The sequence below is a fragment of the Oncorhynchus gorbuscha genome, linkage group LG19 (assembly GCF_021184085.1).
Source record: "Oncorhynchus gorbuscha isolate QuinsamMale2020 ecotype Even-year linkage group LG19, OgorEven_v1.0, whole genome shotgun sequence".
Classification (NCBI taxonomy): Eukaryota; Metazoa; Chordata; class Actinopteri; order Salmoniformes; family Salmonidae; genus Oncorhynchus; species Oncorhynchus gorbuscha.
The window spans coordinates 58,712,620-58,726,820 of record NC_060191.1 but is presented as its reverse complement, the minus strand read 5'-3'; the positions used below and the strand labels follow the sequence as shown (position 1 = coordinate 58,726,820).

The 14,201-nt window shown below is 41.2% G+C and overlaps 1 protein-coding gene across 7 annotated transcripts in view; it reads right to left on the bottom strand.

Moving 5' to 3' along the window:
* LOC124004769 (glycerophosphodiester phosphodiesterase domain-containing protein 5-like) overlaps positions 1-14,201 on the bottom strand; it is a 116,014-nt gene that overhangs the window by 33,335 nt on the left and 68,478 nt on the right. For all 7 annotated transcript variants that reach the window (XR_006833528.1, XM_046313547.1, XM_046313542.1 and 4 more), the window contains exons 3-5: positions 4,915-5,018; positions 2,336-2,429; positions 2,033-2,092 (exon numbers count right to left, since the gene is read on the bottom strand). Coding sequence is in view for 6 of the 7 variants with exons in the window: in XM_046313547.1 (XP_046169503.1) it covers positions 2,033-2,092; positions 2,336-2,429; positions 4,915-5,018 (258 nt within the window). In the remaining variant the exon portion in view is untranslated. The remainder of the gene's footprint in view (positions 1-2,032; positions 2,093-2,335; positions 2,430-4,914; positions 5,019-14,201) is intronic.

Here is a 14,201-nt window from a genome sequence, read left to right as displayed (position 1 = left end):
TTATTCCCCATTACAGTATGTGTAATTACAGTCAAACACTAGAGCACATATAGTTGAAGTCAGAAGTTTATATACACCTTAAACTTCTTGCGGCGAGCCATCCCGGATCCGGTATTGTGACTACAGCCTCAAGCTCATTACCATAACGCAAAATGCAAAAATATTCTTAGAAATATTTTACCTCCACACATTAACAAGTCCAATAGCTCAAATGAAAGATAAACACCTTGTTCATCTACCCAGCAAGTCAGATTTCTCAAATGTTTTACGGCGAAAACATAGCACATATTTATGTCAAACCACCACCAAAGACACAGCTAATATGAAGTCATGTTGAACAAAATATGCAATCAACAAAAGCAGGATTAAAAGACAAATAATTCACTAACCTTTTGAAAATCTTCATCAGATGACAGTAATAGGACATGTTACACAGTACATTTGTTTTTTTCAATAATATGCTATTTATATCCATAAATCTCTGTTTACAATGACGACATTTTCAAAAAATGCAACTCAAATGTCCGGAGAAATGATGATAGCTCCGACAGGATGAACCTTTGAGTTCTTGGCTGATTTCTTTTGATTTCCCCATGATGTCAAGCAAAGAGGCACCGAGTTTGAATGTAGGCCTTGAAATACATCCACAGGTACACCTCCATCTGACTCAAAATATGTCAATAAGCCTATCAGAAGCTTCTAAAGCCATGACAATTGTCTAGAATATTCCAAGCTGGTTAAAAGGCAGTCATCATTGTGTATGTAAACTTCTGACCCACTGAAATTGTGATACAGTAAATTATAAGTGAAATAATCTGTCTGTAAACAATTGTTGGAAAAATTACTTGTGTCATGCACAAAGTAGATGTCCTAACAGACTTGCCAAAACTATAGTTTCTTAACCTCACTAGGGTAGGGGGCACTATATTCACATCCGGATGAAAAGCGTGCACAAAGTAAACTGCCCGTTACTCAGGCCCAGAAGCTAGGATGTGCATATAATTGGTAGAGTCGAACAGAAAACACTCTAAAGGTTCTAAAACGGTTAAGATTATGTCTGAGTATAACAGAACAGATATGGCAGGCGAAACCCGAGGACAAACCATCCCCCCCAAAAACAATTTCAGCTTACCACTATTTTCAATGGCTAGTATTTTAATATTAAGGCCACGTCCTCCCAGATTGCAGTTTCTAGGGCTTCCACTATATGTCAGTCTTTCGAAAGAGTTTCAGGGTTTGTAGTTTCAGAGTTTGTAGTTTTTCTAGGTGGCTTCTATTTTGGCTGTAGTGTTTCCAAGCGCGTGGAGGAAAGCGTGTTCTTTCTTATTTAGCTCCGGTAATGAACATACTATTTTAGAATTTGAGTATTAGGATACCTAAGGTTTGATTATAATTGTTGTTTGACTTGTTTGGAAAAGTTTATTAGTAACGTTTAGGATTCATTTTGTATGCATTTTTATGGAGGGAAACTGAGTGGATTATTGACTGAAGCGCGCCAGCTAAACTGAGTTTTTATGGATATCAAGAAGGACATTATCGAACAAAAGGACCATTTGTGATGTAACTGGGACCTTTTGGAGTGCCAACAGAAGAAGATCAAAGGTAAGGCATTTTTTATAACGCTATTTCTGACTTTCGTGTTGCACATGCCTGGTTGAAATATGATTTATGTGTTTGTATGCGGGATGCTGTCCTTAGATAATAGCATGGTTTGCTTTCGCCGTAAAGCCTTTAAAATCTGACATGGTGGCTGGATTAACAAGAAGTTAAGCTTTATTTTGATGTATAACACATATTTTCAAGAATGTTAAATATTTTAATTTAGTATTTTTGAATTTCGCGCTCTGCAATTTCACTGGATGTTGGCCAGGTGTGACACTACCATCCCACGTACCCTAGAGAGGTTATCAATAAATTTGTGGAGTGGTTGAAAAACAAGTTTTAATGACTCCAACCTAAGTGTATGTAAACGTCCGACTTTAACTGTACATACACAAACAAACACACCAAAAATCGTACACTTGAGCATTACCTTGTGCAGCCAGTGCAAGTTCAGCTGTTGTCCCACTGCTATGTGGCAAAGTGCTAAAATCTGAAAGAATAGACACACATAAATAAATCACATCACTTGAATTTCCACAAGCACTGTTTTCAAAACAGGTCAACAGCTGCCTGTGCCATCATAACTTTCACATGTGGACTTGGTCCAGACATGCATGGCAACACGTTCCTGCCCTGCCAGGTTACACCCCTAACATTACCTAGCTGTTACCCAGGGCCTAGACACAGTATCAATATCATCTCACAGTGAAAGTTTGATGAGATGACAACTCACCATTAAAAATGCAATATAAGTGAAGCCGGCAGCGGTAGTGGCCAGGATTGGAACGGTCCCATCGCTCCACTCCCCAGAGCGGTTATATAAAAACCTGTCAAACAGAAGCCAGTTACACAATAGTAGCGTCTCATGGATATCAGGGCAGGCTACAGTTAGTGCTGATTTGGTCTCTGAGATGATGAGCGCAAGATCGTAGAAGCCAGCACTGGCCAACCAGCTTCCTTGCTGAGCGGCCTTTCAGGTTATGTCGATATAGGACTCATTTTACTGTGGATATAGATACTTTTATACCCGTTTCCTCCAGCATCTTCACAAGGTCCTTTGCTGTTATTCTGGGATCGATTTGTACTTTTAACACCAAAGTACATTCATCTCTAGGAGACAGAACGTGTCTCCTTCCTGAGCGGTATGGCGGCTGGAATTTTCCAAGCTGTTCAAAGGCACAGTTAACATAGTGTATGTAAACTTCTGACCCACTGGAATTGTGATAGTGAATTATAAGTTAAATAATCTGTCTAAACAACTGTTGGAAAAATGACTTGTGTCATGCACAAAGTAGATGTGCTAACAAACTTGCCAAAACTATAGTTTGTTAACAGGAAATTTCTGAAGCGGTTGAAAAACGAGTTAATGACTCCAACATAAGTGTATTTTAACTTAAGTCGGAAGTTAACGTGGCAAATTATTGATGCCTTGTTCTAAAAAGACTGTCTCCTTAAGGCTGCGTCTCCACACACAAGAGAGGAAGTACATCACTGGGGCCAAGCTTCCTGCCAGAGGACCGCTATACCAGGCAGTGTCAGAGAAAGGCCCTAAAAATTGCCAAAGACTCTAGCCATCCTAGTCATGGACTGTTCTGATTCCCATTGCTACCGCAAGGCAAGCGGTACCAGAGAGCCTAGGTCCAAAAGGCTTCTTAACAGCTTCTACCCTCGAAGCCATAAGACTGCTGAGGAGCTAATCAAATGGCTACCCAGACTATTTGCATTTACCCCCCCCCCCTTTTTACGCTGCTGCTACTCACCGTTTATCTATGCATAGTCACTTTACCCCTACTTACATGTACGTATTACGTCAACTAACCTGTACCCCCCCCAGCACATTGACTCAGTACCGGTACCCCTTGTATATAGCCTCGTTATTGTTATTTTATTGTTTCTCATTTTTTAAAACTTCAGTTTATTGGGTAAATATTTACTTAACTCTTGTTTTTCTTAAAACTGCATTGTTGGTTAAGGGCTTGTAAGTAAGCACTGCACAGTAAGTTCTACAACGGCTGTATTTGGCGCATGAGACCAATAAGATTTCATTTGATTTAGCCGAGTTCAGCTAGGCACCAGCCAAACTGAAGCATGCTGACGCCTTTAGAGAGTGTGTAGAGAGAATGATGATACAATTAATAGGAGAGAGGAGAAGAGAGAAGAGAATGAAAGGAGAAAGTGGAATGAGGGGGCAGGGAGAGAAATTTGGAGCAAAGGACGATGGGGGAAGCAGAGGTGACATTGCGCACTAATGAGAGGAAGAGAAAGGCGGTGGCGAACAGAGAGAGTGAGGGGAATGACCTTGGGGGGGACAAAGCAAATTGCACCGTTACAAGAAGAAACAAAGCTTTGGTCTCTCTCTCTCAAGGCACGCACACATTGCACCAAACGTCTGACTGCCAACATTTTTCACGCAATTCTACATGTAAAATCGGTACGCACTCGGTTTGCAAATTACGCTCAGAGGTGCAAAGTGCTCTTGGCCAGCAAACCCTGTTGGTGTGTCCGAGAACTTAGCCTTTAGTCTCTGTTTTCTGGGTGACAGAATGATTGTCAGACACAAGCTGACCTGACCGTGTGTCTGTCTGGTCTGACAACCCAGCGTGAATGAAATGCCACTGAACACTATGAAACTACAGTACACACGTATATGGCTGGACTTCAGCTTAGAGGCACATACTGCCATGTAGGAGTTTCTCATATCATAGTGGACTCTGGGGCATAGCGTGCACATTCAATGTAGAAGGCTTTGAGGACTTGATCAAGAGCTTGGTCAAAAGCTCAACTAAATAAACCCAATTCATAATTTCAGTGGTAGTATATTCTTCAATTGAATTCACAATGTCTCTTGTCTCTTGTCTCATGGCAAAACCAACACCTGAATTGTCTCCAAGTATAATTGGTTTTATGGTAACTGTGGGGAAGACATGAATGGAATAATCTGAGAGGTGATTTGGGGTCAAAGGGTATTCCTGCTTTATGTAATCATGCTAACTATAATCTGCGGTGATAGATGCCCTAAGGCCTATACATCCGCACCCCTATTAGGGAAGAGGATTCTCTCAAAATGATTTTGGCCAACCAAAAAAAACAACACTCTAGAGTTAGCATTTTCAGTTCAGGCAAAAACACATGGAGACAAAATGGCATATTTTAAAAGTAAAACATTAATCTAAGTAATTGCCAGAGAATCAATGTAGGGAACGGTCATAGGAGCATTTAGTGAACAGACCACTGACGGTTGACGCCGATATACGGAGAGACATTAATCTATGAGTTGTATAACTAGCATACACACGGTACAGCAGGACTCACCAGTTGAACTCATTGTAGTCGTTGTGTGCCTCCCACCAGAAGTAGAACCAGACCAGGAGCAGAGAGAAGGTGAAGAAGAGGATGAGAGACCACAGGAACTCCCACTGGAAATCAAAACACAAAGGAAGGATTATTACCCTTACCAGAGTACCATTATTCAAATATCATCAGATTAACATAAAGCACTTTGGCCAGTGTTGTGTTGAGACAGGTGAGGAAATATTGTAATACTATTGGTACATTCACTGTATTTCTTTCTTTGATTGCAAGTGAGCAAAGGGCTGATGAGCAAGTACTTTCTCCACCCCAGACTGGCACACCACTTAACATTACCCCCATACTTCAACATAACAATCAACACTGACAACAGAAATGCAAGCAACAACAGTCTCCTAGATATCCGGCAGTCATCAAAATTTGATCTGAACGGTCATAGGGCAACATGGTCTCAGTAAAAAAGCAGGGGGCTCAAACTCACATCCCCCCAATCCACTGTCATCCCTATCAAGTAATTACTCACATTAACTTAAATAGCCAATAAGGCCATAAACCAACTATTGGTCAGCCTTCAAATGCCACTGCAAGCTGTAATAAGAGCTCTAATAAAAGAGAGAAACCAGATATAATGTTAGCATGCGGACATGCACACGCACACACCTTGGAAGACAATGCACAAAATGTGAGCTTTTCAAACAGACAGCAAGACTGGCTGCTCTTCAAACTGTATTTGTACACCAGCCCACAAATGAGCACTATCAGGCTTACTCAGAGTCTGGAGGACTGGAGAACGCTCAGATAAAGATGTAGAAATATAACTGACATGACTGATTTGCAAAAGAATTATACAAATACAAAATAAAACTTGTTCCAGCTCTATACATAACATTTCTATCTGTAATAATGTTCTTACATTGCACCATCCAGAATAAGACCCAGTTGACCCTGTACTTAGCCTTGCTGTGATAGGGGATATCAAGGTGATATGAGAGCACAAACAAAGCTGTCTGGACGTTCACCTTGGATGACTGTTCCATGGAGGGCATCGGCTGGCAGTAGCACAGGATGTAAGACAGGGCCAGGTCTAATGGCTGGGTGGTGACAGATACCAGCCATGTATACCTTCTGCCCATCTCACTGGGCACTTGAGAGGAGAGCCTACATGTGTTAAGTTCAGCCCAGGCCAAACAGCAGTTTAACTAGGGGGACACTAAAGAACATGTTTGGGATGGTATGAGGATTATTACGTAACAGGATGGGGCAGATTTGGTGATTTGGGGCAGGGTTTGAGAATATAGTAGTATGAGGGAAGGAAGCATGTGGGATTTGTAGGTGGCGATTCTTTTTAGCCACCAATCTCTTCCGGATAAGTAATTATAAAAACCGTGAAAACAACATATGTTAAATGATTATTATTATTATTGACCAGAACCTTGTTACTGTTTGACGTGTAAGTTTGAGCATTAGTCATGAAGATGAGGCTTTTCTCTATTTACTACTTCCTTCTATGACCGTACTAAGGAAATCACTCTCATTCACAAATCATAGTAATACGGACTCCAGAACGGTTACCATAGGGTTAGTTTCACATGGCTACACTTCCAAATCTCGTATTGATTGCAACGTGAGAAAGCCAGACATCAAGGTAACCATAGGGTTAACCCAGTGGTAGGGAGGTGGTCCCTGTGGTGAAGGCTAGGGTCTGACTGGACCCTGCTGACTGATCTAACTGCTCTGGCCCTGTCCCCCTGGCTTTTAATGACTACCCAGAAACACCTGGGAGACAGACACCTTGAGGTCATGCAAGGGGACATTGTTCACGTGCTAATGGCAAAATGGATTACAGAGGTGACACCCCTGGGAGAGGGACTGGATGGTCAATTAGTAGGTAGTGTTTGGACAACAAAGGAGACAAAACGTTGGGGATAATTTTAACCTGGTTGTTTGGGAGCTAATCAAGTTGCCAGGCCAGTTTTGAGTGGCAAAGATTGCATACAATGTGCAATAAATGTGTAATAAACGTGTATGTAAATAATGTGCAATTCAAGCTTCAAATGAACATATATCAAACGTGTTTGGAACATTATTAGGCTTGGCTGTCACATTTATTCCTTCAATTAATATTCAGCCAAGCCAGCATCATTGTTTAGTATGTGCAACGTGTACAGTATGGACATTAATCCTGTCTCACTGTTCTTCTCTGCTGCCGTTTAGGAGCTGATCAAATCAGAGATGTCTGGCATGATACGGCCTGTCTGTCTGATATCACATTTGCATTCTGCAAGGCTTGCTTTATTTAGGGAGGAACATATGCCTTCAGGCCAGAGACGACACCATTGCATTAAAAACTGCTTTCTGACTACAGTCGAAACAAGGATCCAACTCAAAATGCACTGAGTAATAGATCTATTAGTCTGTTGAATCATACAGTATGTTGAACTTCCATTCAAAAACGAGGGATGCAACCTTTTTGTTATATTTATCACAAAACGTGTCCAAGTGAGGTTAAATGGTCAATTTTATCTACCAGTCAAGAGAGGTCAGGAATATTATATATTATATATAATATATATTTTTTGTAAAAGTACAGTATTTAATGGGTCTGAGAGGAAATAACAGGTTTTAGATTGTATTGAATGGGAGGTTCTCAAGCCCAACAGAGCCGACTCATTCGGCCTTGTACTCTGCTAGTGGGAGCAGGGTGAGGAAATTACTTTCCTCTACCGGGAAAAAATGTATATATATTTTTTGAAATGTCATGAAAATTGCAGTACTGCTTGTCTGAAGGGCACTAGGCAGGCACCTGAATAAGGATGGAATACATCATAGCCTAAGCCTCATTGACCAACAGAGGCTAAAAATAGAGGGATGAAAAGGATCAGGGGATAATTCTCTTCTGTGGAACCGTAAACCCTCGTATTACTGCTAAAAATCTGAGAGGATCCTCCACTGTCTCTCAGGACCAAATATGAGGAGTAGATTGCAGACATGTCATCACTTAAATAACATATTTGCATGTACAGCCCGAACAAACGCCATATTCTAAATTGTTTAAAGCTGCAATATGTAACTTCGCTGGGGCAACCTGACCAAATTCACATAGAAATGTGTGTTGTGTCATTCTCATTGAAAGCAGTAGATATGTTCTGTATGTGCCATTTCTATGCTTCCTGTTCTTAAGTTTCGTTTTTGCATCTTTTACTTTAGGTTTTGAACACCAGCTTCAAACATCTGAAAATACAATATTTTTGGTTTTTGAAAAGGTATTTCACAGAGGTTTAGATGGTACAATGATTCTCTACACTACACTTGCATGTTTAGTCAAATTAACTATTAGAATTTTAGCAACCAGGAAATGCAGAGTGATGTATGCATAGCGCATCTTTAAATTAATATTTCAAGATGTTTAGAAAAGAGCTCTACTCGTTACATCACAGTAGCTTTCTACTGACCAGTTTAGGTATAACGAGTTTAGTTGACGCAATATATTTGCATACGTTTAAGGCCATCTTGCTGTGCTGTGCCTAAATGGGACTACTCCACAAAAGGTGCTTGCACGTAATCCAATTTCCTTCCTACTTGCTAGCTCCAAGGCTAGCAGAGTATTCTCCACTATTCCCCAGTGGCTCCATCTAAACAGCCAGCAGTGTAGTGTTTTATGATTGTATTGGCTTTTCTCTTATGGGGCCAATTCCTCTCGTTACCTCCCAGTACCAAAGTCATTATAGCATCTGCCTCTACCCATGCCTGCTAGGAGTCCAGGCTTTTATAGTGTCATTAGGACTATAGATAGACCAACCAGCATTCGGCTGCACAGAAGATATCACACACACACCTAGCATGGAGCACGGAACAGTCCACCTTCACTGCAGGTCAGCAAGCTAGAGAGCGCGCTCATGAGACGGTCAAAAAAAAAAAAAAATCACAGGCAGGCAAATTATAATGAATGTAATGATGCTAGACTAGAACGTCCACATATACTGTAAACTCATCATCAGGTTTAACTCCCTGTTTGAAACAGAAAAGGTGAACGTCGGATCCAAGCGCGCCAGCAAGGTAATAGGACAGACAGACGGAGCACATAATAAATGAATGATTCACTAACACCATGATGAGGATAATATTATTAGGCTCCAGAATTCCCCTGCCCTACTGCTGTCCCTCAGTAGAGGAATGAGCTAATTCCACACCAACCCTTGAGGGCTGGGTCTATCAAATCAAGCATGCAGGCACGTGAAGTCCACTTAAAGGGAATCCACTGAAAGGGAATCCACTGAAAGGGAATCCACTGAAAGGGAATCCACTGAAAGGGAATCCACTGAAAGGGAATCCACTGAAAGGGAATCCACTGAAAGGGAATCCACTGAAAGGGAATCCATGTGGACATCTAGAGCAGAGCAAGAATTTGAACTCGGAAAGGAGATGTAGAGACATTCTAGATAAGTGTTTGGAACATCGTCTTACAGAGGTTAAGAACAATGTTTCATTAGTTGCTACACAATTGACTGCTGCAATTGCCTAAATTAATTATGTAAATGTTCCGTTCTTGTGTAATTTATTGTGCTACAGTATATCATGTAATCTTGTACAATATTAAAGGAATGAAGGCATGAAGGAATGAAGGCAATTTGTTGGACTGGCTACAGGATTGTGTCTGCAGAATTAATGACGTTACAGTAAGGCACGACAATTATTTTGTTATTTATCTGTTATTTTACCAGGTAAGTTGACTGAGAACACGTTCTCATTTGCAGCAACGACCTGGGGAATAGTTACAGGGGAGAGGAGGGGGATGAATGAGCCAATTGTAAACTGGGGATTATTAGGTGACCGTGATGGTTTGAGGGCCAGATTGGGAATTTAGCCAGGACACCGGGGTTAACACCCCTACTCTTACGATAAGTGCCATGGGATCTTTAATGACCTCAGAGAGTCAGGACACCCGTTTAACGTCCCATCTGAAAGACGGCACCCTACACAGGGCAGTGTCCCCAATCACTGCCCTGGGGCATTCAGATATTGTTTAGACCAGAGGAAAGAGTGCCTCCGACTGGCCCTCCAACACCACTTCAAGCAGCATCTGGTCTCCCATCCAGGAACTGACCAGGACCAACCCTGTTTAGCTTCAAACTACATTAGCCCAGTCAATCCACAGAAATACTACTTCTACACATCAACAGTCCTCATGCTAAATGGTATCCAATCCTTCAATTAAGAAAAATCCCAAATTGAATAATTTGCATGAGATTTCTTGAATGCACTTATTGAACACTTAGAATTACACTTATTTCACATGGCAATTCTGTGGAAGCAAGATAAGAGGCGTGAGGAAGAACCTACACATTACTCATCATATACACACACACACATCATGCAAACACACTACCACATGCCAGAAGGCACATTTGGCAATATCTATGGAAATGTGTTGAGAGCGTTTTAGCCTAGGGAACCAATTCCGCCTAGTATTCACACACTCCTCAATCTCATGGGATAATGCTTTACTTAGCTTTTGTACATTGACGGGGTCAAATTGGGGTCATGATAGGGGCTGCACCAAATGTTTGATGTATTATAATTGATAATGCTTATGTTGTATTAATAGAAGGGGATGGGCTATAAGACCCCTCCCCCTCCACATTTATAGGGTCCTAGACTACAGATGAACTATTTAATCTTGATTAACTATATATATATGTTTATCTGTAGTCTAGGACCCTATAAATGTGGAGGGGTTTTATAGCCCTTCCCCGTCTATTAATACAACATAAGCATTATCAATTATAATAAACATTTGGTGCAATATTAATTATATATAGTTAAATCTATATTATATATATATAAATTAATCTGTAGTCTAGGACCCTATACATTTATAATATATATATTATATATTCATTATAAGGTTTAATTGTTCCAGTCTTTTCTAGTCTCAGCCTCTTATAAAGAAACGGTCTGAGAGATGTGTGAATTATTGCAGGGTGTCTGTGAGAAGGCACCTCTAGGCTAAAAGAGATTAGACACAGAACCCTGCAGGGGAGTAAAAGAGATAAGAGACTAGTCAGACATACCTCTGTAAATCAACTTGGGGTGTGGACATTTACTGCTGAGCCCTTAGAAAACACTGGAACTATTGTATCTCTTGCAAGTTATAAATAGCTGTGCATGCATGGGCTTGGTCTGATGAGTAGAAGGTAATGACATGTGCAGTTATATCACTAGAGCTGGACTTCAGGCTTAATAAAATAACTTAGGAGAGACATCAGTTATATGTGTGATGTTTGATCTTTGACTTCAATCTACAGCTGTATTTTGATTATAAAGTGCACATTGAGTGTTCTTTATTTGTTAAGTAAATAAAACGGAGCACAAAAAACAGAACCAACAACATAAAAACTGTGCATCTGTCCAGTCCTGTATTAAAACACAATTCACCACTTAACACTACAGTCCAAAGTGTATCATCAATTAACTATCTGGAATATGCCAAACTATGAAGAATGCAACTAGGGTTTGTCTGTGGATGATGCCGTGCAGGTGTTTGTACACATCCATATACACACACACACACACACACACAAACAAATAGTGCTATACATGCACTCAAACATTCAGTTCGCCTTGCTGTTATGACTTTTGTTGTTTGCATTGTTGTTTTCTGTTTTCCTTTTCTTTTGTTCACTTTCTTGGTTATTGGGGGGGGTGGTCTTAGAGGTGGGGAATGGATTATTTTATTGTGGGAGGAGTCTCTGATTGTTGAGGGGCAGCTCTTGGGGAACTGTGGGAGGGATCTTGGAGGGCTGGTGGCCTTGCGGTTGGGAGCTTGGGCTGGTGGCTGATGGATCGCTGGATCGGGTCCCCATTTTTGACCTTGTGGGAGTTCTGTCGACGTGCCCTTGAGCAGGGCGTTGACGCTGTTTGCTTCCGTGTGTCGCTCTGGATGGGAGTCCATTAGTTGTTGAACGGCTTCACTCTAAGTATATTGTATGATTTAAATATTCAATACATTTTGTTTTTTTCAAGAATGCAACTAGGGACTGAAGCAGGTGTACACAGTCCGGGATAGCGAGAGAGTCCTTCCCACCATCACCCACCCGTTCCTCAGGCAGTGGTCTGCCCGTCTCCTTGTTGTCCTGGGCAAGACCAGCAGCTGGTGAGGTTGTCACTGAATGTCCCACAGCTCATCACAGCCCTAATCCCTTCACACCTCCCTCAAAATCATTAGTGTGTTTCCCCACCCAGCTAAGGCCCACCTATCAGACCAACAACATTGCCCTGAGAAGATCAGGGTTAGAGGGTTCCAGCCCTCTGGTCCTCAGCCCTCTCTCCAGTTATGACAGAACTGTCAGGAGCACCAACTGGCCGTGGCTTCACTTATTGCAGAACAGAATGGCCTCTTCAGCTCTGTGGAGCTGCTGACCTCATAGCTACAACTAATATGATACCCTAGATATTTTGGTATTACCTGTTCTTCTTGGTCAGATTTTGATCTGAAACAGCGTGTTGTCATTGGACACTCATATCTGAAGAGTTGAAAAGTTCAGGAAAACATTGGAGACCTTGGTAACCTCCCGGACTGGCTGGACTCACTGAACACTAGCACAGGGGGAGAGAATACAGCCTCTGATAAATCACACACTACTGCTGAAAGTGTATTTTCTCTGGTTAGCCTTTTGGACATAACACGTGATAGAAGGTAGCCTACACTTCCACCAACCAACGAAAGCTATGTGATTATGGTAAAAAAAACGTAAATATTAAACCACCTGCCTTACATTGCACTCCATGAGGAGCCTGCATGGCAGGCTGACTACCTGTTACACGTGTGTAGCGAGAAGCCAAGGTAAGTTGCTGGCTAGCATGAAACCGCTTATAAAAAACTATCAATCAATCTTAACATGTTAACTACACATGGTTGATGATATTACTAGCTAATCTAGCATGTCCTGCATTGCATATAATCGATGCGGTGTTAATTTCTCATCGAATCACAGCCTACTTCACCAAACGGGTGATGATTTAACATGCGCATTCGCGAAAAAAGTACTGTGTGTACCTAACCATAAACGTCAATGCCTTTCTTTAAAAACAGTAGACAAGTATATATTTTTAAACCTGCATATTTCGTTAATATTGTCAGATAACATGAATTTCTTTTAACTAGGGAAATTGTGTCACTTCTCTTGCGTTCCGTGCAATCATATATGCAGCAGTTTGGGCCGCCTGGCTCGTTGCGAACTGTGTGAAGACAATTTATTCCTAACAAAGACTAATTCATTTGCCAGAATTGTACAAAATTATGACATTGAAGGTTGTGAAATGTAACAGCAATATTTAGACTTAGGGATGCCACCCGTTAGATAAAATATGGAACGGTTCCGTATTTCACTGAAAGAATAAACGTTTTCTTTTCAAAATGATAGTTTCCGGATTTGACCATGTTAATGACCTAAGGCTCGTATTTCTGTGTGTTATTATGTTATAATTAAGTCTATGATATGATATTTGATAGAGCAGTCTGACTGAGCGGTGGTAGGCAGCAGCAGACTCGTAAGCATTCATTCAAACAACACTAATGCATTTGCCAGCAGCTCTTCGCTCTGCTTCAAGCATTGAGCTGTTTATGAGTTCAAGCCTATCAACTCCCGAGATTAGGCTGGTGCAACCAATGTGAAATGGCTAGCTATTTAGCGGGGTGCGAGCTAATTGCGTATCAAATCAGTGACGTCACTCGCTCTGAAACCTTGAAGTAGTTGTTCACCTTGCTCTGCAAGGCCGCTGCTTTGTGGAGCGATGGGTAACGATGCTTCGAGGATGGCTGTTGTCGATGTGTTCCTTGTTCAAGCCCAGGTAGGGGCGAGGAGAGAGACAGAAGCTATACTGTTTCAATGGAAATACTAAAGTGCCTATAAGAACATCCAATAGTTAAAGGTATAGTGGGGAGAACAAGTATTTGATACACTGCCGATTTTGCAGGTTTTTCCTACCTACAAAGCATGTAGAGGTCTGTCATTTTTATCATAGGTACACTTCAACTGTGAGAGACAGAATCTAAAACAAAAATCCAGAAAATCACATTGTGTGATTTTAGTAATTAATTTGCATTTTATTGCATGACATATTTGATCACCTACCAACCAGTAAGAATTCCAGCTCTCACAGACCTGTTAGTTTTTCTTTAAGAATCCCTCCTGTTCTCCACTCATTACCTGTATTAACTGCACCCGTTTGAACTTGTTACCTGTCCACACACTCAATCAAACAGACTCCAACCTCTCCACAATGGCCAA